Here is a 23,884-nt window from a genome sequence, read left to right as displayed (position 1 = left end):
AGATGTCAGCTGAGGCAAAATGAAAGGGCATGTTTATGTATTATGCTATAAATAAACATCTATCATCTTTTCTTGAATACCTAAAGTTCTAATATGAACGAATTGCTTTGAAGGATTCACAATTTTCTGCTTCTTTCCCCATAGAATGCTACCAAACATTGGAAGATAAAGAAGCTAACAAATAGTAATTAGCCACTCCTTTATAACCACATTTCTTGTGTTACTAAAGCTTTCATATTTTCACACACAAGTCACATTCTACATGACACCAACACCACAAATTACACCAAGCAACACCCTCTATGATACATGAGAAATTTCAGCATTATGCATCTCACCAAATTTTTACCATTGACAAAAATAATACGCCTAAAACAAGGGGGAAAATTATATATAGGATTAGACGGGAGAATTATAAAATGAAAACCTAGCACTATCCATAGCATGAGAACGTAACAACACGTGTTGATCCTTCTATCTGTGTCTGTGTCTGTTGCTCAATGTACAAGGGGAAACTTCGAAGAGCCCGAACTGCTTCCACACAGATGAATAGACAATGTGCCTGCAACCTTTGAGATCTGAATCTGTCCGAAGGCCTGTTGTCCATTGTGCTGGAAGACATCGACTACCTCAAAGCCTTAGATCTTCAAGAGGATATATTTGTACGCGACACTCTCCAAATAGCATCATGCTATGTACATATCACTGGAAATCCCAGATGTTAGAGCATGAGGCTCGAAGTATATGAAAATAATCTTCACTATAAATCTAAGTCCAAGCAAGAGAACCTCGATCGTTGGCAACTTGAGGACGGCCTCTGGTTGGTGTAGGTGGTCTGTTAGCATTTAGCTCCTATAACAGACGAGTGTTGACATGATCAACATAAGATCAAAGCACAAAAGATGTGTGGGAAAAAAAGACATGAAAATAATGGAACCTGCATCCAAGTGTCTTCTATATGCCGCTCAGGTGAATTTTCAGGCGATGAAACTGGCGGAATTGGGTGGATAAGTTTCGGAACCACAACAAGATCTCTACCCAATACCAAAATGGCACCAGCATTGTTAGCAGTACCTGCAGCAGTAGATTTAACTTTTAAAAAGGAGTCCCTATGTAGATAAAACTGCTATCTAAATAGTTGAAAAACCCCCGAGCATCCAAAATCAGTACGAACATACCACAGTAATTGGTGGCTGAAAAAAGCGTGATCAAATGTCCCTGAGCAAATCTTTCAAACCCGTCCATCACGCATTCGTGGGCTCGGACGATTAGTTGAAGATCATTGTTGTTGCAAAATTCCATCACACGATCGGGCTGCATGTAAACGAAAGGTTTTACATAAGTGCAATACAGGAATTCTATAGAAAGTACATACAACCGACAGCCTGGCAACAAAAAAGAGGAATGACCTGTGATTTTCATGGACCAAAGAAACATCCAACACCAAAAGCTAGAAAAATGATATCCTAATTATCAGAACTTTTAGTATATAATAACCCAGAAAACTCAATCAGCTAAATAGTTTCAACGATTATGAATTTAGCACACTTCTTAAAGAAAAGAGCTTGGACAGACATATTAAGATTGTCCAACCATAGAAGTAAACAAAGACACAAATTATTGCAGATGAGGAGCTACAATAGCCCAACAGTAGTAAGAAAAAAACACTTAAGAAATGACAGCCTGGGCAGCAATGAAATACAAGAGATAGCGATGGGTGGACGGAGGCCGCTGATTTTTTTGGTCAAATGTCATTCCTTTATGAGTCTTTGAACTAACTTCAGTTATCCCAAATGGACAAGAATATAGCAGCTTCTTAATATTAAAAAAAAAATATCTACAAGTTGTGAAATGAAGAAATAATTGAATCAGTAATATCAAAGAAAGTAAAAGAAATTACTCACCCCAAAAGTTACCAAGCCAGGGCCTCTTGCATTTGGTCTTAGTCCTTCAACACTATCATTTTCTGTTGGGTCAGACCTAGAAGCATAAATTGATTTTAGAAAATAGGACAATGTTAAAATGAAAGAAGGAAAAGAGAAGACACGGACTAACCACAACAAATCCATCAGAACAATTGAGCCAGCTTCCATAGTGATAGGACGCTGGATACTCTCTATTTGCTCAATGTGATTAATAGACCTTCCAATCCCACCATGCATACAGATGATTTTTTTCTCAATCAGGGCAGCCAGAGGAAGCCAGTTGAACAATCTATTAATCCGATGCCATGTCCAGATTCCATCTCTCTCACCCTGCTCCCTAAAGAAGATCAGTAACCAACTAGAAGGGGGGAGGAGGACTTTCATTTGGTAAAGTAGCATACATACCAGGCGTTCGATGCACTCAATTCGAAAGCCAAAAAGCGCATTTATATCTGCAGCTTCATGGTTCCCACGTATTAAATGTATATTGTGAGGATACTCGACCTAACACAACCAGTGATGTGCCATTAAAATCAACAAGCAATTCCAACAGTGGAAGCGTACCATAAGTATACAGCAAACAGGTACCTTTAAAGCAAGGAGAAGAGTAATGGTCTCCAAGCTGTGCTGGCCCCTATCAACATAATCTCCCAAGAAGAGGTAATCAATATACCTGAAGAGTCGATTACACAAAATTACCAAATTAGCATATACTGAAAAAAGAAATAGTACCAAAAAAATAGCATTAGAATTGCACATTGACATTGGAAAAAGATCTTTTTAACTATCAACTACAAAAATCGGTAGAAGTCTAAGAAGAAGCCAGGGATAGAGAGAAACAGAAAAAGACAGATAAATTGCAACAGCCCTGCAAAGAGGTGTTATAATGGACAACGCCTGAACAGAGATATTTACTTGTCATGGTAACATGTAAATCTGAATTTGATTTACAACATTCACCAAACTCTTTTTCATTTACAATCACTATATATTATATTATTCCAACAATACAAATTAACAGCAAAGTCCTGTCTTAATCTTCTTCAAAGACTTTTTTTTCTTATCAGGATCCTCCACGAGCTTTTCAATTCCTGAAATATTCTTCAATCCTTGCACCTCAAATCATCAAAATATGCAGAGTCGTGCAACAACCTATTCCTTCTCTTCAAGTTGTCGCTCCTCCAACTTTTCAGGACTTCACTGATTTAGGGGTTACACAAGCAAAACTGAACAATGAAGCTCCACAAATATGAACCATATTCACATTGCAAAAGCAACCGATTTTTGTCTCTTCACACCCATCCAAGAAACAAAATGCATGCAAGCATACCTTGTCCCTCTTCCTTAAGTTGACTGCCATGAGAATAGCATCCCAGCATGCACCTAAATTTGAAAAAGATCTCCCCTTGCCCTTTTATTTTATTTTATTTTATTATTATTTTTTTGAGGGGGGGGGGGGGGGGGGTCAATACCATCATTGCACTCCTCATCTCACAATCCTAAAAGATCTTTTAAAAACTGTCCCATCTTATCTTGCATGAGTTTCTTTTGATAAACTTTCCACTATCCAATACCACCTTTTCCTCCACCAATGTGGGCCATTTGTAATTGTTCAATGTTAATTCCCTGCACCAAATATCAAACGCCGCATACGACTCCTTATTCCAACCATAAAACCAACATAGTTGAGGAAATTTATGGACTCCCTCCTTATTCCTTTCCAGTTTCCACACACACACCCTGTAAGATGTTGTGACCTATTTAGTAAACCATCCATATTCGCTACTTCCATATTTTGATGCAACCACTTCTGTTCAAAGGGCCTCTTCCTCATCTGTAACCTCCATAGCCACTTCTCAAGACCCATTGAAAAGGGCAATTTACAGATACCAAGTCCCCTTTCCTCCCAAGATAATCCTAAGTATTTCATAAGTTATTACACAACTTACAACCAAACATCATTGTGAAGTCCACGATAGTATACACTTCTCCATCTAGTATCAACTCTGATTTTCTCACATCAACCCAAAGACTACTCGGAACTATTCATATATCCTGAACAAGCAGCTGGTCACTCTGGTTCGAGGTTTAATAATGTAAGACGTCATATTTACTTTTTTACGACGGTGGTACCACCAGATACCTGCTACCTCCCACTTATATAGGTACAGAGTAACTTCGCTGGCCAAGGCTTGGGCAGATGGAAGGAACCGCCTACTCTCTTTTGTCCCAATTTATACGACTCACTTTCCTTTATAGCCAATCCGAAAATGAATGACACATTTCCTTATTTGGCAAACACGAAATGACACTAGCAACATTTTACCCATATTGGGTCCCACTTATTTGACAAAAAAGTATACAAAGGCGTACTTTCCTATTAAAAATTCATTTATTTTAAAGGTAGTTTTGGAACATTGCAAAGTCTTCTCATATTCTTAAATTCCGTGTCCGGTCAAACTACATATAAATTGGGACGGAGGTAGTAATATCTTTTGTATGGATGTTGAGCAATTACTGGAGAGTTCAAAGCAAGATGGTCGTTAAGCGACTTCAGGGTGAACATTCCCCCCCCCCCCCCAGCTCTGGTTCACCCTGAAGTCACTTAACAATCATCCTTACAAGAAGGAATAACTAGGGGAAAAAAAGAGTATCTCCTTATCAAATGCCTCGGCTCTCGGAAATTTGCGAAAGTATTTTCATGAATGTCTGATGTAGGATCAAAATTATTATCCTAATTCAAGGATATTGGAATGTATATTCAGCAGCAAAAGATTTAAAGGTATTAAGAATTAACTTCCAGAGGCTCCAACTCACTAGATAACTTTATAGTTATCAGTTAAGAAATCCAGTGTAGAGGTGCAAAGACCCCCCACCCACCCACCTCCCCTTCACAGAAAGGGGGATGAGGAGCTTGTCACAAAGCAACTAAATAAAAAAAGATGGCAAGAGAAGACCCCAGGAAAATTTATAGCAAAAAGTATACTGCCAATGACATAGATATAAATGTATTCACATGAATGTATGCAATGATTTGCATGTGATTCTATATAGATGAATGGATCTGTGGTTTTCCAAATGATTTTGTAATGGTATACAACCAAAACCTTAAGGGGCTTGACAAATTTTTATCTACCATGTAAATGAGGAGGTCGAATGATATCATCTTACTTTATTGTATGTTCCCTGGCCCCAACCCAAAAAAAGGGTGGAAACCTCCCAAAAGAAGGATTAAGCTTGCGTTTGGACATGTGATATGAAGTCATGATTTTAGATCATGATTTTAAATCAGCGTTTGGACATGCATTTGGGATCATGATTTCAAATCCCAAATTCTCCAAAAACAAAAACATGATTGGGGATTCCAAATCGTGATTTCAAATTTTTTAAAATGTAAAACTTGACCCCTAAATTATATGTAAAAAATAGAACATGTTCACCATGAAAGATTGTAGGTACCATGTGAAAGGATTATATTAAAGAATAACAACTTACTACTATTGTTGACTAGTGGATCTTAATAAAATAATGTGTATTTGAAAGTTTGTAATCGCGAACATCTATTTATAAAAGGAACATAAGACATGTGATTTATCAATTCAGTAGCTTTAGGATATTCCAATATCTTGTTTATGAATTATGGTTTGCTCATTTGGTAAGATTATATAAGAGTTGGGGACATTTTGATAGTTTTCACAACTTGTAGAGTATTCACGTTTATGAGAAAAGTACAACTTAAGAAATCCAAATTGCATGTCCAAACAAAAGCTTAATTTCAAATCAATCTAATTTCAAATCATGATTCTCTATCGCATGTCAAAATATTTCTCTTAGTAGATACCTAGAGTAAAAGAATTATGAAAGAGAACCTATAGTTAAACTAACACTAAAAGAAGCATAGGAACACCACCTAGAAAAGTGAGGAAGATAGATGTAGAAAGAAACATAAGGAATAACATACTGAACAGTAAAGAAGAGAAATCGACATTGTCTGAGATGAAGGGGTCTAAACAAGAACAAGATGGATCCACTCAAGAAGTTCCTTCTCCTTCACTTTTTCCCAGAAAAAAGATGTGGGATTCAAACAAAATCGGGGAAATGGAAGAGGTCTGCGTAAACGGAAAGGACAATGAAAAGGATTCCGCTCTCACCTTACAGACAGATGTGAATTAAAAAAATTGAAATATGAATCTGAAATGCACATACAGCATATGCAAGGTTTTTCATACTAAAGAATCCATGAAATCAAAACTGCACTTCAAGATGGTATAAATACGAATAAAATTGTCAAAAGCTTTGATAAGAGACATGCATGTACATTCAAAGAGGACAATGTCTAATAACTGTAGGAGTTGGGACTTCAGGAAATTTTTAAAAGGTAACTCTTCATTATAGTCAGTTGCACAGCTTGGAGAAGTGGTGCATGTAAGGAAATCCTCAGCAATTTCTTTGCCCTCTAATGTCCCTATTTTATTTACAATGCTTGGCAAGACTGGCCTCCCTTCATGGAAAAACTCGAAATGGAGCATCCCAACAATAGCATCAAAGTTAAAAAACTTAGATCACATACCAAACAGAAAAAACCGAACCACTTTGGTTCGGTATGCACCAGTGAAGAACTGAACGGAAGTTTATAAAAAATGAATGCCCACCCTAGTTGAAACTTCTATAATTTCAGTAATATCAATCACAAAAAGGTCTAGGCAACATAGTTTTGAAAGAACACTTCAGTAAAAAACTAAAATACAGAAATGCAAGATTGTCAAGGCACTTACGCAATATCCCCAGCAGTTGACGGGGAACCATACTCGTCAAAAAGACGCATGAGATCCCCAAATTGCCCATGTAAGTCACCAAATATCTTAATAGGAGCCCTTAGCTGTAAAACAGTAGGTTCACTAGCAAATATTCTTTCGGCACTATCACAAAGATCGGCGATCTCATTGCAGTCCAAAAAAAACTCTCGTCGCACAGGCGGCTTCCAACCCCGAGGCTTCAAAAGATGCGTGATCAGCTGAGACAGAAAGAAGGAGCAAAAGATTATAACAAACACAAAGTTTTCTGTTCTAATAGGAACAAGACCGCCTATGCTTATAGCAGTTATTCTGCAAAATGGATATATGTTTTTCTGTTGAGTACTGTGAATAGCTATGGGCCAATTGCCCCGAGTATTTATTGCAGTCCAAACATCTCCCATTTGGAAATCTTCTTCTCTTTCTCCCGTAACTCTCCTAACCACCTCTCCCTCTCGCTCCCCCTCCAAGGCCACAATATATACATCTGGAAAAATATAAATCTTAATTTCTTTTCTTCACTTGTCTTTCCATTTGTTCATGCCTCCATTCAATGTCTTAGAGACCTACAGGTTTCCTAAATGGAGGAATTTAGGTGGGACCGCAGCACCAAAGGGAATAGTACGGGTAAGTGCCAACAGACCCGGACATCACAGTTACTTGTTAAAAGAAAAGAAGAATCTGATTGGGACCAACTTCAATAAAATACTCCCATTTTCACTATTTCCTAGCAATGGAAAATCTCAAGTACAGAAATTCCAATTCTGTTATTCTCATTGCTAATCCTAACTAGTTAAAGAACAAAATAACTTATTGCACCTTTTTCGGAACACTGTTGATGGACATTTGTCGATCCAAAAGTTTTCGTGCTGCTGTGGCATTTTCTGGGGTTCCATAACTGACTCGCCGGCCTTCATTTTCAAATTGATCGATGGAAAGCTGTCTTACCATACCACCCAGAGCACCACCAGTCTCTGCAGCTACAACTATCTATAAATGAATTAAAGGCACATCATTAGTCTATTATTTTCCAAACTTAACCATATAGCACGACATAGCATAAAGGATCTGAATACTAACGGCACGATGATGAAGACGGACTCCAGTTGGGGCAGAATTATTTGATCCGGAAGAATCCAAATTGATTGAAGTAGATGCTGCTTTTCCACTTGGTGTAGCCTCTGCTCCACCATCCCTATCAGGAAGTTCGACTTCTCCATTACCTTGCTGTCGAGCTTTGGCAGCTGCTAGTGTAGCAGTAATAGCCTCAGCTTCTGCTGCAGAGGCCTCCACTAAATATTCAACACCTTTGCTGAGTCTCCTAAAAAACAAACCCAAAATGGTGGAACTGAGAACCAAGGCAGCAACAGAAATTTTACAGCAGGCACTGCCATTATTATGCAATTGTAGACTCACCGAGATCCTTGAAGCATGACATTCTCAGTACTTATATCAGTATACATATCGCCATTTACAGGGGGAGCAACAGCATTTCCCAGTACAACAGAACCATCATTAACTGCATCAGGAACTGTTTGCCTCGTTCTTTCATCACCAAAACCATACCTCCCAGCAAGCCTGCCTTCTTGTAGATTGGCTGCAGCAGCTGCGGCATGTGAAGCTGCACTTGTTGTTTCTGCAGCAGCCAAATCCTCAGCAACAAGCAAGTCATCCAGCAGTACACCTGTGAAATTGGTGACAAGTAAATAATGGCATTGCATAAAAGGATTCCAAAACATCAGCAACTTCTTTAACAGCTTAAGTACACTCGCAGCAGAAACCAGCAAGTGATCCAAATAACTGCTCCAGAGGTTCTCATGAGATGTACTTTACATGGAAAATACTAAAAGAACAGGAAGGAGAGAAGCATTCATTGCAGCAATTTGAATAGTTAACAAACACTTCATTTGCAAACATAACTGCAACATACCTACATATAAATTTAATATGAGATCGGCTATATAATTTATTGCCTTGATATCCACGAATACCTCTTTTCTTGAATATCAATGCCTTAAGTTTCAAAGACAGGTATTTGACAGAAAGACACAACTAATTGTTCTCATGTATCTCATCATCACCATGTGTCATGTGGACAAGGTAGACATTTCACTATTTTCAACCAGAGAGACCATTATCCACTTGCATACTGAGTAATCAGTTCTCAGAGAATTATGAGGTGCTTGTGAATTCAAAAGGTTAAGTTTCACTTTTTGCTCTTTCTTTAGCCACCTAGCTCCTAGCACGGCTTAGGTTATGATTTTATCCAATAGAGTCGGAACACCTTTTGATCTAAAAGAAATGGTACCCGATGAAAGGATCCAGATTCCACACTATGCCCCCAAGGAGGGAAAATATTCATATTAAATAAATATAATCTTTAGAATTCCCAGCTTAACTTCCAATTCGCCTCTGACCATCAAATGGAATGTGAATAACCCGTCCTTTCTTTGAATTCATTTTCTTTGATTAATAAAACCTAGGTTTCTTTTTATTGTAAAAAGCACAAATTATGGCTTATACGACTTTTAGCATAGTTTTAAACTATTTAAAGAAACTAGGCATCATTTCTGAACTAAGATCAAGCATTCAATAGTTTGACCCTAATACTTCAGATCCCACCATTTCTCCTTTTTTTTTCCTAATAAGCAATTCAGCAATTACTTAAAAATTATTTTTTCAAGCGAAGAGAATAATTGTTAATTCCAAATCCCCAACATGTCATGTCTCGTAACAATTAACATCTGTCTTTTTTTATGAGCGAGAAATCCGTCAACTGAAGACTCTGTAAGCTGGGGATGATGAGCCCTCCTCTCTACCGTCCTCCACTTAGATATTGGACTTATTTCGCTTGGGGCAGGATTCAAACTTGTGACCTAAGACACAAGTCCCTCCATATTTGCCAATTGAGCCAACCTTGAGGGCTAATAAACATCTAAAATAACCAATTACACTTATCGTTAAGTACTACCCTGATCATCTATAGGCGATAAGGCACCGTCCTAGCAACGCTAAGCATTTAGACTGCTTTGTACCTAGCTTCAACACTTGAGAAAGCCTCAAGCAAGTCTTCAATAGCACTGACGCAAACATAGCAAGAAAAAGCACAACAAAAACAAAAATCCAAGTAAGAGATACCAACTGGATAGGATTAGGATTTAGATGATGTTGTTACACTTGCACTCCATCCAGTTTTTTATCAAGTCTGTTTCGACAGAAATGGACCTAATATGACATGGGAGGAAAGTTGCCTCAAAAGACCTATATATGTTTGGTATCAATGCAGACTTAGCTAAAGGTAGGGCAAAATGGAAGAAAAAAGTCCACAAGCAATAACTATTAGTTGAGGATTAGGTTTTAGACTTCTAAGTGAACTTCTATTACTATTATTATTGTTATTATATATTAAACTTATTTTTCACCTTTATTTTACTGAGTGTGATGATGATATGAGTTCGAATGAAAGTGGGAATTCATATAGCCAACCGCAGAGGCGTAGTAGTTGTTGTTGTGACAAAATGGACCTCAATAGAGGAATGACTACAGATGATTCATATAGCTAACCAATGAATTTGGGGCAGTTGTGCATAGTTGATAATGAATATTCACATTAGTGTTTAGTTTCAAGTTTATAACAAACTACTAAGTGTTGCAAATCTGTAGATGTTTAACATAGTTTAGCACTTGGTAAGTCATTATTTTATTTGGGTTATGTTGGGGTCTATTTTTTAGGATGCATCGTCAGAAAAGTTAGTTTATTGGGATTTATAGGCGAAGTAGGGATAGCTTCTATTTGAAGCTTTATCCTACATTTGGTTGAATTTAAAATGGGCTATTACAGGGAAGGTAGAGGAGGGGAAATGATTATTTGAAAAGAAAGTGGAGTATGCTGCTACCTTCCACATTAACTTTTTCCAATCTTTGCAACAATGAGAAGCAGTTATTGAACATGCATATCATATAGCCTTACCGCCACGTAGACCACCATAGATAAATATCAAGTCCCCAACAGCAGCAGCTGCATGCCTACAGCGTCTGGTCAATTCAACAGCAGCATCTCCACCAGCTGCATCTGCACTGAACCTGCCAGTCCTAGGACTAGTCACAACAGATTTTGTGTCGCACCACACTCCTGCAGCTGTATCAAGAACTGCCAAAAGAAGAGAAGAAAGAAGAAACATGGGCGTGAGAATGACATCACACCCGACCAAAGTGAAAAGTAAAATATATAACCAAATCAGAAAGTGTTTATTTTTTTTGTTAAACTATATCAGAAAGTGTTAATCTAAACAAGCAATCAATACAAACAGCATAAAGGAAATACCCGCAACACTGGATGAATCCTCCACCATGCGTCCACCACCAAGTGCCCCTCCAGATACATGCAGCCGAGCATTAACAAAAACCTGTTACCATAAACAACTGATAACTCCGTTACTCTGCCAGAAAGAAGAAATTTAAAGAAAATGAAAAAATAACACTTACTGCAGCATGTTGATATCTGGGGGAGGGTGACACACCAGGGGCAATGGCCCATTCCCAACGTCCATCTCTATGTTTGGCAAGTCCATAAGCACTTGCCAGAGGCTATGAATAACCAAGGCAATGAAAAAAAAAAAGTAAGAACAATTGACCAGTTACGAAAGTGAAGAGCACCATCGTGACATTGTGATCTAACTGCAAGGCAATTAGCAATATGATAGAACAAATAAACCAGTATAAAAAGGATATGCTTGACTCACCACGCTATTGGCATCCCTCCCTCCACAGAGGAGGAGAAGACCATCTGAACGTGCACTTGCGGTTGCATACCTAAACAAGAAGGGGGGCATATTAGGACTTCCTTAATTTCTTAATTGGTTGGGCCATTTTAGTATCACATTCAAAATAATCTGATTTCAGAAGGAGGTGGTCAGAAAAACTCTATGACGATCCAAAAAGAAAATAAAAGATTACGATGAAGAAACATAAAATGTTTTCACCAAACACCCAAGCTTTCATTAGCAAACAGAAAGAAATATTCCACTGCTTGCTCCAGAGGCATTCCAGCACTAGCGCATGAAATGCTTCAGAAAACAAAAGAAATAACATCTTCTATGAGATGTTATACAGAAAATAAGTATGACACTTGTGCGTTAGTGGTTCCAACCTTTTCTTTTTGATAAAATTATGCATTGTGCGCTAATTGACAAATGCTTCAGAAAACAGAAGAAATAACATCTTCTATGAGATGTTATACAGAAAATAAGTATGACACTTGTGCCTTAGTGGTTCCAACCTTTTCTTTCTGATAAAATTATGCATTATGCGCTAATTGACAAATGCTTCAGAAGAACACAAGAAATTAGTACTTTCTTGCTAACCGATTCTATGAGATGTTCCCAGAGAAATTAAATAGGCTCGCCTCCGGGGTATTTTGCAATAAGAATGTGTCACCAAGGCTTAAATGTAAGTCCTACAGAGTGGTGGTTAAACCAAGATTGTTCTACGGGGTAGAGTACTGGCCAGTCAAGAAGGCCATGTTCAGAAGATGAAGGCAGTAGAGATGAAAATGCTTATATGGATGTATGGGCACAATAAGAGAGATAGTATAAGGATTGAAGTTATTCAAGACGAGGTGGAAGTGGCCTTAATGGCACACAAGATGAGGGAAGCAAGGCTGAGATGCGAGGATGTGCCAGTTAGGAGGTGTGAGAGGTTGGCAGCAGCAAGAGTTAAGCATAGTTTCTTATTCTTCTATGTGTGGTACTATTTTGTTGCTTTGTTTGCTTTGTATATTGCTACTCGGTTGTTATATTTTTCTTGTGCTCCTACTTCGATAACATTCCTTTTGAGTTGAGGGTCTATCAGAAATAATCTCTCTACACCAACAAAGGTAGGGGGTAAGATCTGCGCAAATCCTACTCTTCCTAGACCCCACTTGTGGAATTACACCGGGTGTGTTGTTGTTGATGATATCCAATTCTAACTGCAGGGAAAATAAAGGCAAAGGTAATTCCATTCTAGGTTTTTTTAATGAGCAGTTCCATTCTAGGTTGTCATTTAGTAAATTTCTGTCATTTTTTAAAGGTAATTGAAAAGCTTGTAAAAAACTTCACTAGAAATATGTACAATTTGCTTCCTTAAACATCAAGTTGCAAGCCTTCACCTCACTCTTGAAAACCCCCTTGCACAGTCACACGCCTCCTCCTCCCGGGATAACAAGAGGAGACAATAAGGAAAAAGCAGATCTACTCAAGTGGGATCCGAAAAAATATAAAATTCTAGAGACAATAGCAAATTCCACCAAAAATAGATGACATGGATTAGAGACCAAGAAAGAAATAGACGAGCACCATAGAAGGAAGTAAGGAGGATATAACGCATTGACCAATCAAGTACGTGACGTTTAGTTTTCTAATACTAGTCTATGGGAACGTGTGTTGCACGTTTATCCAAAATACTTGATACTAACTTTGTATTGTAAATGATAGAATTTAAATGGTACATATATTATTTGACTTTCTCTGTACTATAAAATAAAAATCAAAACACACAGAATGTAACGACTCGTAAGTTGAAGCTAAAAAATCTTGCAATCTTGATGTTATTTTAGTTACATACTCAAACATATGTTAAACTGAGTAAAATCTGGACAACCACTGAAAGTCTTCCTCACACGGAATAATACATAATTTGACAGAATCAGATGTTGATAAGCAGCTATATCAACCAGTGATTTTTAAAAGAAAAAATAATATAGGTAAGGGATAATCAAGTGATCCAAATTTGTGGGTTATCAAGTGATAGAAAGAATATCAAAAGGCTATAGGGGTAGAAGATAAATGAGCAAAAGTTAAAAGATAAGAGAAGAAAAGACATACGTTGAACTTGTTATAAAAAATTCTTTACAATTAATCACATTCATGGGAGTTATTATTTACATTTATTAGGATGCCAATTTTTAATAGTGAAGGAAAGGCTGTTACGTCTGCCTTCTTCTAACTTATCTTCTTTTCTTTTCTTGATATATGATATATGATTAATGGCATTATTGTGGTAACTCAACTTCATAGGGTTATTTTGGTATTTCAACTTTCAACTTTTTTTGTTCCAACTTTTAGTAATATATGATGATTACTTCTTTTATCATAAGGAAATGATATGATAAAGATGGCACCAATGAGGGGCAAAATCAAGATACATTTTGATATACAAAACCAGTCATAATTACAGAACAGAGAAGGAAAAACAGAAAGAACCGCAGAATCAACTAAGGCCAAAAGAACCAGTCATCTGTACAAGGTTTTCATCCCTTCAATACAATTGTTTTGATGAGGTAAATAATTTTATCAATATGCGGAAAACCCTATAAACAAGCCATATACCAAAAAGGTACATAATATACATCAAATTATGGTTCTCCACAAAAAAAACTCAATCTTTTATCCCTTCTATACAAATTTAACTGTACCAGAAAAGGAGTTGTCTAAGGTAATGACTTTTAAGTTTCAGAACTGGCCCTGGCATATCTTCAAAACACCTTGAAGTTATCTTCTAACATCATTTTTTTACAAGGTAAATAATTTTATTTACAATTGGGGATACCCCACATACAAGCCTGCCAACAGGAAGAGAAACTACACCCGCAAAATCACAGTCAACTGCCTCCAAATACTAGTTGGGAATCTTAGTTCCTGCCATCTGAATATTTGTAACTCTAATGTACAGGCAAGTTTAAGGGATTAAACCATATGCATACACTCCTATTCAATTTTATTCATACTCCGACTAATAGTGATTGTGGTAGATTGAAATTTTTTTTGAGAAGGTTTTGTGGTAGATTGAAATTTCATTTTCTTCATAATGCCAAATCCACTTTCTTAAATGATAAACCTAGTAGATGATGGGGTGCTAAAAGTTACCACAACTAGTCTTCAAAGGATTAAACATACAATAGTTATTAAAAGATGGACTAACATATAGCATCTCTTAAGTCTTTAATCCAGTTAGTAATCAAAAGCTCACTCTCCAAGGTTCACTATGAAACAAAGAGTGCATAAATTCCTCTGATAGGTAAAATCATCTTTTCCTTTTTATGATTAAGATAAAAAGAATTCTTATCAAAGAATCTGGCAGCTGGAACTCATCAGTAGCGAGTCTTACCATATTAGCATTGCTTCTTTGCCATCTTCTTAGCTCTTTTTTCCTACAAGGATCTTCTAATCTCCTAAGAGCTATATGTTTTGAAGACAACAGCAATCTATTCCAGAAGATAAAGATGAATTGTTTAGTACTTTATTACTTTTGGTGTATTCATGAATACCCTCAAGAAGCAGAGGATATCCATAGTGTTTTAGGCTGTTTATGAGTTGATAAGTGGTTTTGCTCATTTTGACTACGAGTATTATTACTGGACTATTCTCCTGGAATAGTTCTATGTTTATAATACTTTTTTTTTAAAAAAATATTCTATGTTTATAATACATAAGTTCCCTTATCAAAAAAAAAAAAAACTCCCTTAGAGCTTCCATTTACCAAATGAACTACACAACAATTTGTAGCTTAACATTGTGAACTTATAAAAAATAAAAAAAATTACAACCACCTCCAGGATATATTTCTCAACTTTCGGGAGCTAAAACTATTTATTGCATTGATCTCCAACTAGCATGATCAAACATTGTTCTACAGAGCTCCAGGATAAACAACTTTTCATATAACAGATCAGATACACTCCCTAATCAGATCATATACACATAATTTGCAAGCTAACCAAACAGACAATGCATCATTGACACTATTAACGGCATGTAATACTTACAGATATGTACAAGTAATTCTTGAGGTTCGCTACCTTCTAAAGTATAGAATTCTGAATAAGCAAATAAATACAAATCAAGAGAAACGATAACTTGTTGGGTAACAAAGAAAATAAAGTACACATCTTCAAGGGAGAGAATATGAACTTTACATGCAAGGAGGTGGACCTTCACCCTCCGGTTCCAACTTCCGCCATTCATATGGCTTGGCAGCCGTGTCCAAAGCCCAAACATCCGCTAGAGGCCGTTTTCCTGAATACAGTAGAATGATTAAGATTTTTCTAAGCTATGTCATTGCTGAAAAGAAATAGATCTGACTCAGTCATCAGACTAACCATCATTTCCGCCAATTGCCATGAGATATCTTTGCCCTACCAAAGCCATGACGTGTCCATAACGCGGACCTGGACCAGGTCCTTGCACCACAACCCTGATAGGATCAAAATCATTTCAGTAGTACTTAACACAAGTTCGTCCTGGATTCATGTATCTTCACACACAGGCAACATTCATTATGACAACTATAGACATTACTCCAAAGGTGCTAACCTGTGCCATCGTGGTCGTTGTTGAGTAAGGTCCAGAACATGAAGATCCTCAGCTGACAAACCAGCTGGACCGATTCCACCCTGAGATGGATGGTAATAGAGCATCTTAAATGGCTGAACGAGATTATCATAGCGAAGCAAACAACAAAGCTATCAGCCAATACAAACCTGAATAACAACCATAGTTCCCACAGCTGTCGCAACATGTGCAGCCCTTGGTGTGGGTGGCTCTCCGATGGGAGTGATCCTGTGGAGTTCATCACATATTCAGCCTTCTAACTAAGCACCAAAAACCAATATGTAGCTTGTCACTGATACAATTCAGACTTACCTAGACCATTTATTCGTTAAAACATCATAACAGTGCACATCAGCAGTAGCCCCTGCTAAGCCTGCAATCAGATACAAAACCTCAAATAAATCATTTTACATTTGAACCCCATAGGTTCGGTTCTACTACCACATCTGAGGGTGTGCCCTAACATGGATGAAACTAGAATGAAGACCATAGGAAACCACAGTTCAAATCCGAGCATGTTAAACATAAAATCTATGTCAATTCTCCCAACAAACTAGGCGCTGAAGGCAAAGCTACCCAATACCTGCAAAGGTAGAAAGATGCAGGTACCGGTAGAATAATGGAGATGCTCACAAGTTGGCCCGACAGCACCCCGATGCACTAAGATCCCTCTATGCGCGAGGTGGTCTAGGAAAGGCCCTAACCACAGGGCCTATTGTAAGCGGCCTTACCGGTAATTTCTGCAACAGGTTGTTTACACAACTCGAACACGTGACCTCTTGGTCCCGCAGCAACTTTACGCTCCACTCCCCATTATAGGAAAAGGAAATTGTAAAAGAAAAGTTTCAGTTCTGCTAATCAATTAAGTTAGATAACCTACGAATTCCAGCACTTCCAGCAGATGAAGGAGTTCCAGAAGCAGCCGAATTTCCCTCAAGAGCAGTAGCACCACCAAAAAGAATAAGCCTAGGACCAATATAATTAGGAGAACCTTCTTCACCAACAGCTGGTACAGCCGTTAATGTATGTCCACACCTCGGCCCTGGACCATCCTCCTTTTTCTCTATCACTTCGTGCACCACCGAATACGTCGGTGCACACCTTGGTCCCACAACAGGAGGACTACTACTACTACTACTTTGCTGCTGCTGCGGCTGCTGCTGTTGCTGAGTTTGTGAAGATTCATCATTAAGCTGTTGTTCCGACGTCGAACTATCATTCTGAACCGTTGGATCGTGATCGGATTCCGATACCATCGTTGAATCCACGTCCATATCAATACTCTAATATTCCCAATTCCCCAAATTGAACTTCAAATTCTCAACATTTCAAAACCCTAATCCAGCACAAAAACAGACAATCCCTTAGATCCTTCGATTCAATACAAATACATCCAAGATTTTCAAAACCCTTCAAATATTTTCCAAGAAAATCACAACCCAAATGAGAAAGAGAGAGAAAATTCAAAAAAAAAACTTCTTTTTTTCTTCTTTCTCTCTCTTTCTCCTCCCCGACCGAACCAGGAAAAAAATTTATAATACTGTAGCTTCGTTTTTTCTTCTTCTTCTCTAAAAGGCGGCTAATATCTCTTCTCTCTTTCTCTCTCTAGGCCTAATCATCCGTCATTTCTGCTTCTCTCTCTACCTATATATATATATATTATTTATTTATTCATATGTACGGCTGAGAAAGTGACGGCGCTGAAGAGTTGAATTTTACTATACATTACAGTGTACAAGTTATGTAGAGTAGAGTACAACTACCTGAAGCTGTTTATGGTAGATTCTTTTGTGTCCTTTTTTTTACCGGATAAACCGGGAGAAAGTAACGGTTAACGGTGATAACCGGTTTCCGATGTCAACGTGGAATTTGGAGGGGAGGTGTTGGAAATTCTTTATTTTTTTTTATTCGATGTTCGAATATTCATATTTTTTTGAAATTTATCAAAAAAACTTTTCTATCTCTACAAAGTTTGAAGTAAAATTTGTGTATATCATATCTTTTTCAGACTTTTACTTTTGAGATTACAATAGTATTTTGTTATTGTTGTTCGATATGTTATTGCTGTTTGAGTATCCATATTGGAGTACGAACTAGTTTGAAGTCGCATCAAAAACACACATTACCAAAAAAAAAATTATAGAAGAGCTTAAATCTCATACGTTTGATTAAAATGGAGGAATCATATTGTTTTACTACAATCATTAGTGTGGTTCATAAATAATTCGTACACATTATTATCAAGTCGATTTTCGTGTTGCAGTAGATAATATGTTATTTTTTTAGAGTGCAAATTATCTTTTATATAAAGGTTACTTATATATTTTTAAAATGATTTGATTGTATGAAAAGAAATTATAGCATTATTAATGTATAGAAGTTAAACTCATTATGTATATATTGTGAGGAACAAATCTTTTACTACCACTATTGCTTTTACTTTGATTAATTTTATTATTTATAGTGTCAATATTTTTCTTTTTATCGTAATTTTACTATTCTTTTAAAAATTATTTTTTGATGAAAATCGATTTTTTTGAGTCGAGGTGTTTATTGGAAATTGTTGAAAATTGTATTTAGAGATTACAGTGTATTTGACCATAAAAATACAATTGTAGTTTTGTAAGTACAAATAATTTTAGAAAAAAAGCTAGTGATTTACTGAATATATATATAAGAGACTCTAGTTAAATGTATAATTTAAATTAATATCAATATCATACCTTTATTTTTATTTTTTTTTGAATTGACTCCACCAGATAGACACTTGTAGTTTATATGGTTGTTAATTTGCCTTTTCATTAAAATTTTAGTTATTCATTTCATCATGGAGTCACTATTATTTAGGCAGTTGATTAAGGTGTCAAATGGCCCATTAAAACTTTTAGTTGGCCCTTGGATATTATTTTTAAGATTTCAAAACTAGTTGTACTAATATTAGTGATTGCTTCTAATCTAAAGTATTTTATTTTTATCTTGTGTTTGATACGTTGAAAAATATTTTGTTGTGTTTGGTTAATGAGTAAAACATATAATAATAACAACATATTCAGTGAAATTTCACTGAATGACGTTTGGAGAGGATATAGTGTACACAGACAGTAGAGAGATTGTTTCCGAAAGACCTCGATTTAAGTTCATCAAACCCAAATAATAGAAAAAGATCAAAACGATGAAGAAAGTGGTGGAGCGGGATAAGAAAAATATTTTATATTTTATTTTATAATTAGTTTTTTTGGGCATGGGGGGGAGGGGGTTAGTAATACTTTAATTTTTAATTTTAACTTCTAATAATTTATTTAATTTATGTTAAGGTGGAATGTTTTGTCCATACAGAGTGTGATGTAACAAATTTTTTTAAATGAAAGTGAACTATAGTACACACACCATGATGAAAGTGGAATAAACGAGAGGGGTGCGTTTCTCAAACTAATAAGTGATAGTTTAAGTATGGAACTCAAAAAAAGAGAATAGTTTAAATGTGTTTTTGACACTTTATCTCTTAAAGAAACTTAAAATAAAAGAGTATATACTATAATTGTATGTTTGATAAAAACTTTCTCACACCTGATATCTACTCTAAAATATACTCATTTTCTATGTTTAAATTATAAAACAAGATGCAAAATGTGTATTATTTAATTATAATTTAATAATATAAACATATTTCAAGGCATATGTTATATTTATTATGTTAATATAATTTTTTATCTTAATGGTCATCTCGTGAGTGTTTCCTTAAAGAACCGACCAATTAATTACTCACTTTATTCTATAAAAAAGAATCTCATATAATTGCCTCAATTAATTATTTCTTTGAATATTTAGAAACATTTGCTATGATTATTAGAACTAAAAGCAAATCCCTCTAGTGAAGGTTCAAGCCAGGAGTCAACCATAGATCCAACAACCAAAAAAAAAAAGTTATAAAAGCAATTATTACTCCCCCAATCTCAAAATAAGTGTAACTTTAATAAAAATTACTTTTATTAACAAATTAATAAATATAATATGTAGTTTACTAAATTATCCCTATTTAATAAATGTTTTTTAAAAATTGAATAGTACTATTAAGAAGACGAAGTATAAGAGTATAGTTGAAAAAATATATTTTAATTATTGCCTTAAATTTTTAAAGTAATACTTATTTTGGGATTATTCTTTTTTATTAAGATGACATTTATTTTGGAAAAGAGGAAGTGCTATCTTATTTTTATTTTTTTTAGTATTGGGAATCTACCCAAACGTAGCCGCTTAATTTTCCTTTTTCTTCTTTTTTTATTCAACGAAAATGTAAAGTTTGGAATATAAAATATTTCATGTTTATGCAAGAATTCAGAAAGGGCGACACGTTAACAAGGTGTAATATAAGCATATTCTACTCTGATTAAGCATCAAGTTGATTTCACAATTCGAATATGTGAGTTATAGGCCACATAAATATATTATTTCATAAGCAAGTTTCTCCTTTTATTTAAGGTACTTCCATTTCTTAAAGTTCAAGAAAGTTTTTTTAAAAAAATGTGGTTTTCAATTAGGATAACATTGTTGAATATACTTTTAATATTTTACCTTTTCAGATAGTGAGTGATGCATGCTGTCTTGTTGGGGTGTTTGTTGGTGGGTGGGTGGGGGTGCGGGGTAAAGGGGAACATACAATGTGTCAATATACAACATTGACATTACATTAGTATATCCAAATTACAAAAAGTGATGCAAGAGTTCAATGAATTATAGTTGTCAACTATACCATTTGTTTTTATTATATAATCAAACAAATGTTCCATATTTCATGGTTTTCTCAAAAGAATACCAAAAACACTTGTGCATTATCTTCAAAGAAATGGTCAGAAAAGGAATAAAAAATATTTCACCCGGTGTTTGCTATCAGTTTTGAGAGCAGAGTAAATTCATATTCGTGTCGAAAAGTCTCACTTGAAAGTAAAGCGTCAGGTGATTTCGCACCGGAATTCAAATTTTGAGATATCTAATTAAGAGTTAAAAAGTTTTTACGATTTCACCACCTGAATTCAAACGTAAAATATCTAATTAAGAATAAAGAAGTATTTACGACTTCACCACAATCTTCGATGATATATTTGTGGAAATTTTCAAATGCATATATCTAAAAATCACATGGCTTTTCAGCAAAGTCCAAAATACAACAGTATTTGTATTGTCTCCTTCAGATAGAACAACATTAAAGTCACACAAAGAAAAGATGTGTATAGAAATTGGTAAATAAAAGCAGGACAGCTATTGGGACATTTTACTTTATTTCATGCAAGTTTTCTATAAATAAAAAAAAAGTAAAATGTCTAATTTCATAAGTATGTAACAAGTGAGGCTTGCTCTAGTAATTTAATACCTTCATCATCAATCGTTATGTTGGAGGACAAGTACGAACACTGTTGATCCTCTTGATCAGGTGAGATCAAAAAAACACTTATGTAGAGTAATGTATCTACTTCCCAACTCAGATTGATTAGCAGCAGAATAAAAGGGTCTCATGCTGCTAATAAACTTCCCAACTCAGATTGATAGCCATAATGGAAAGAAAAAAAAATTGTCAAATATTTGATGTTTTTCACTCTACCAGACAGTACTAGTGCTGCTTCAGCTAGATTTGACATTAAACTAGCAAACTTACTACTAAATTCTGTAAAGACTAATAACAACAACAACATTTCTAGTGAAATTCCACAAGTGGGGTCTAGGAAGGGTAGAGTGTACATATACCTTACCTCTACCTCATGGAGGAAGAGAGATTGTTTTCGGAAGACCCTTGGCTCAAGTAACGTATATCAAAGCAGTTTTGAAAAAGAAAATACACAAGTAAAGAAGACATAGCAAATAATAAGAAAAGCATTACATAGCATTTAGAAAGAGAGAGAAGAATAATAAAAGCAACAAAATATTGTGATGACCGAAGCACAAGAAACAACAGGTCATAACAGAGATTGAGGACAAGAAAATATGAAAATAATGCTAACACTACTAGAATGAAATAAGAAACAAGTACGGTGCACCAAACTACTACCATGAAGCCTATCCCGCTGGAAAGTGAGACAAGGTTAACTACCTACTAACCTTCTACCTTAATTCACGAACTCCATATCCTCCTATTTAAGTCTATTAGCACTTCCTTTGCACCACTGTACTGGAGAATAGTTTGAGCTACATTCAAACTACTACATTACTTATGACAGACAAAGAATTCTGGAGCAACGTTAAAATTGTCTCCATATAATCTATAGATAAGGACGAATTCAAAATTTAAACTCTATTGAATTCAAACTTCTAAATTTTAGCATTTAACCTAAATATATTTCTAACTATGGATTCAAACATACTATTTGAATCAATTTTAATGAATTTTTACACAGAAATATATTGTGTCTAAAGTAATGGGTTCAAATGAACTCGGTGCTATAAGGCTGCATTCACCTCTACCTTTAGATCACATGTTCGAACCATGAAATATTTACAATACTTGGCATTTTTGGTCCATTAATTATTGATAAATTCTTATTTTAGTTCCTATTAAATCTATATAAGTAGACGAAATCTTCAATTAGATGAATTGCGCATTTTTATTCCTTTTGTTTGTGAATATTTATAAATTTATCACAAAGTATTAACTATTTCACGGTTAAATTACTCGTGTGTTATTAAATTTGTAGTATTATTTTATATTTGACGATGTATGCTCTATAAGTAGTCAAGATATAACATGTTTTTCCATGTGAAGAGATCGTAACCAGGTAATTTAAGTAGGGATTACACAAATCTCATACTGTTAAGAGCTAATTAAATCATATTTTTATTTTTTTTCCAAATTACATAAATCTCTTAAATTTGTTGGAATCCGGATACATCCCAAAAAGACCTCGATACATCGCGTCTCGGTTCCGGATACATCAATCAGCGTCCGGATACATCCCTCAACATCCTGATTCATCACGTAAAGTTATGTATCTGATCGATACATCGCATAAAGTGATGTATCCGAGAATAGGAGAGAGTAGAAATTTTTGTAATTTTTTAAAATAGTAGAAAATTTTAAAGAATATAGTAAAATAAATTATGTATTTAAGCAATTTTTCCATAATTGAATTGATTTAGTAAATCATTTTAACAAAAGTTTTCACTGGATCATTTGAACTAAAACCAAATGAATCCAACTATTAAATAGGTCTAAATTTAAACTAATTAAACATATTATAGAATTAATTTCATCGTCCTAACCTCAAGTCATTTTATATTTTTGTTTCCAATAGATCGGGTACAGTGCTAGAGTTTAAGTTGGATCATGCATGTGATAATATAATTCACTAAATAATTACAAAAATACTGATCATACACTCAGAAAAATCAAATAAATTGCGGTACAAGTCTGAACTCAAACTAATAAAGTTTAAAACCTCAATCTGCCTCCAATTAGCCTAGTTGGGCTCAACACGAGTTGAAAGTGAGGAGATTCGACAAATCAACATCCACAGCAAAGTATATCACTGCCTCTCAAGTCTCCCGACTGATTCTACAGAATTTACGTATAGACAATTTCTCAATAAAAGTTCATTCACAACAGAATATCTTTATGGTACACCAATTAAAAAAGAACTCTTTTAAACTTTTTAGCCACAAAGTAAGCAACGACAACAACAATATACTCTGTAATTCCACAAATTGAGTTCAGAAATAATGAGTTCAAAGATAAGGTGGTGTACGCAAACCTTGCCCCTACCGATGCAGGGTAGAGAGGTGGTTTCCAATGTTTTGTAAGCAAAATAACATA

At 35.4% G+C, this 23,884-nt stretch overlaps 1 protein-coding gene across 2 annotated transcripts; it reads right to left on the bottom strand.

Moving 5' to 3' along the window:
* Positions 1-168: 168 nt before the first annotated feature.
* On the bottom strand, positions 169-17,738 carry LOC129902159 (serine/threonine-protein phosphatase BSL3). Of its 2 annotated transcripts, XM_055977227.1 has the most exons (22): positions 16,967-17,738; positions 16,399-16,459; positions 16,236-16,314; positions 16,069-16,148; positions 15,855-15,949; positions 15,672-15,771; positions 11,461-11,530; positions 11,204-11,305; positions 11,043-11,124; positions 10,689-10,868; positions 8,135-8,402; positions 7,799-8,039; positions 7,538-7,708; positions 6,701-6,939; positions 2,514-2,598; positions 2,331-2,429; positions 2,056-2,255; positions 1,905-1,980; positions 1,179-1,314; positions 938-1,074; positions 789-852; positions 169-705 (listed from the first exon to the last, which is right to left on the bottom strand). In XM_055977227.1, the coding sequence occupies exons 1-22, from the start codon at positions 17,358-17,360 to the stop codon at positions 692-694; spliced, it is 2,973 nt and encodes a 990-aa protein (XP_055833202.1). In that variant the 5' UTR covers positions 17,361-17,738; the 3' UTR covers positions 169-691. The 2 variants fall into 2 exon arrangements, with proteins under 2 accessions (XP_055833202.1, XP_055833201.1); XM_055977226.1 differs by having other exon boundaries at positions 169-852.
* Positions 17,739-23,884: the final 6,146 nt, after the last annotated feature.

The sequence above is a fragment of the Solanum dulcamara genome, chromosome 9 (genome assembly GCF_947179165.1).
Source record: "Solanum dulcamara chromosome 9, daSolDulc1.2, whole genome shotgun sequence".
Lineage (NCBI taxonomy): Eukaryota > Viridiplantae > Streptophyta > Magnoliopsida > Solanales > Solanaceae > Solanum > Solanum dulcamara.
Note: the sequence above shows the minus strand (reverse complement) of the source record. Positions and strands in the feature narration are given on the sequence as shown.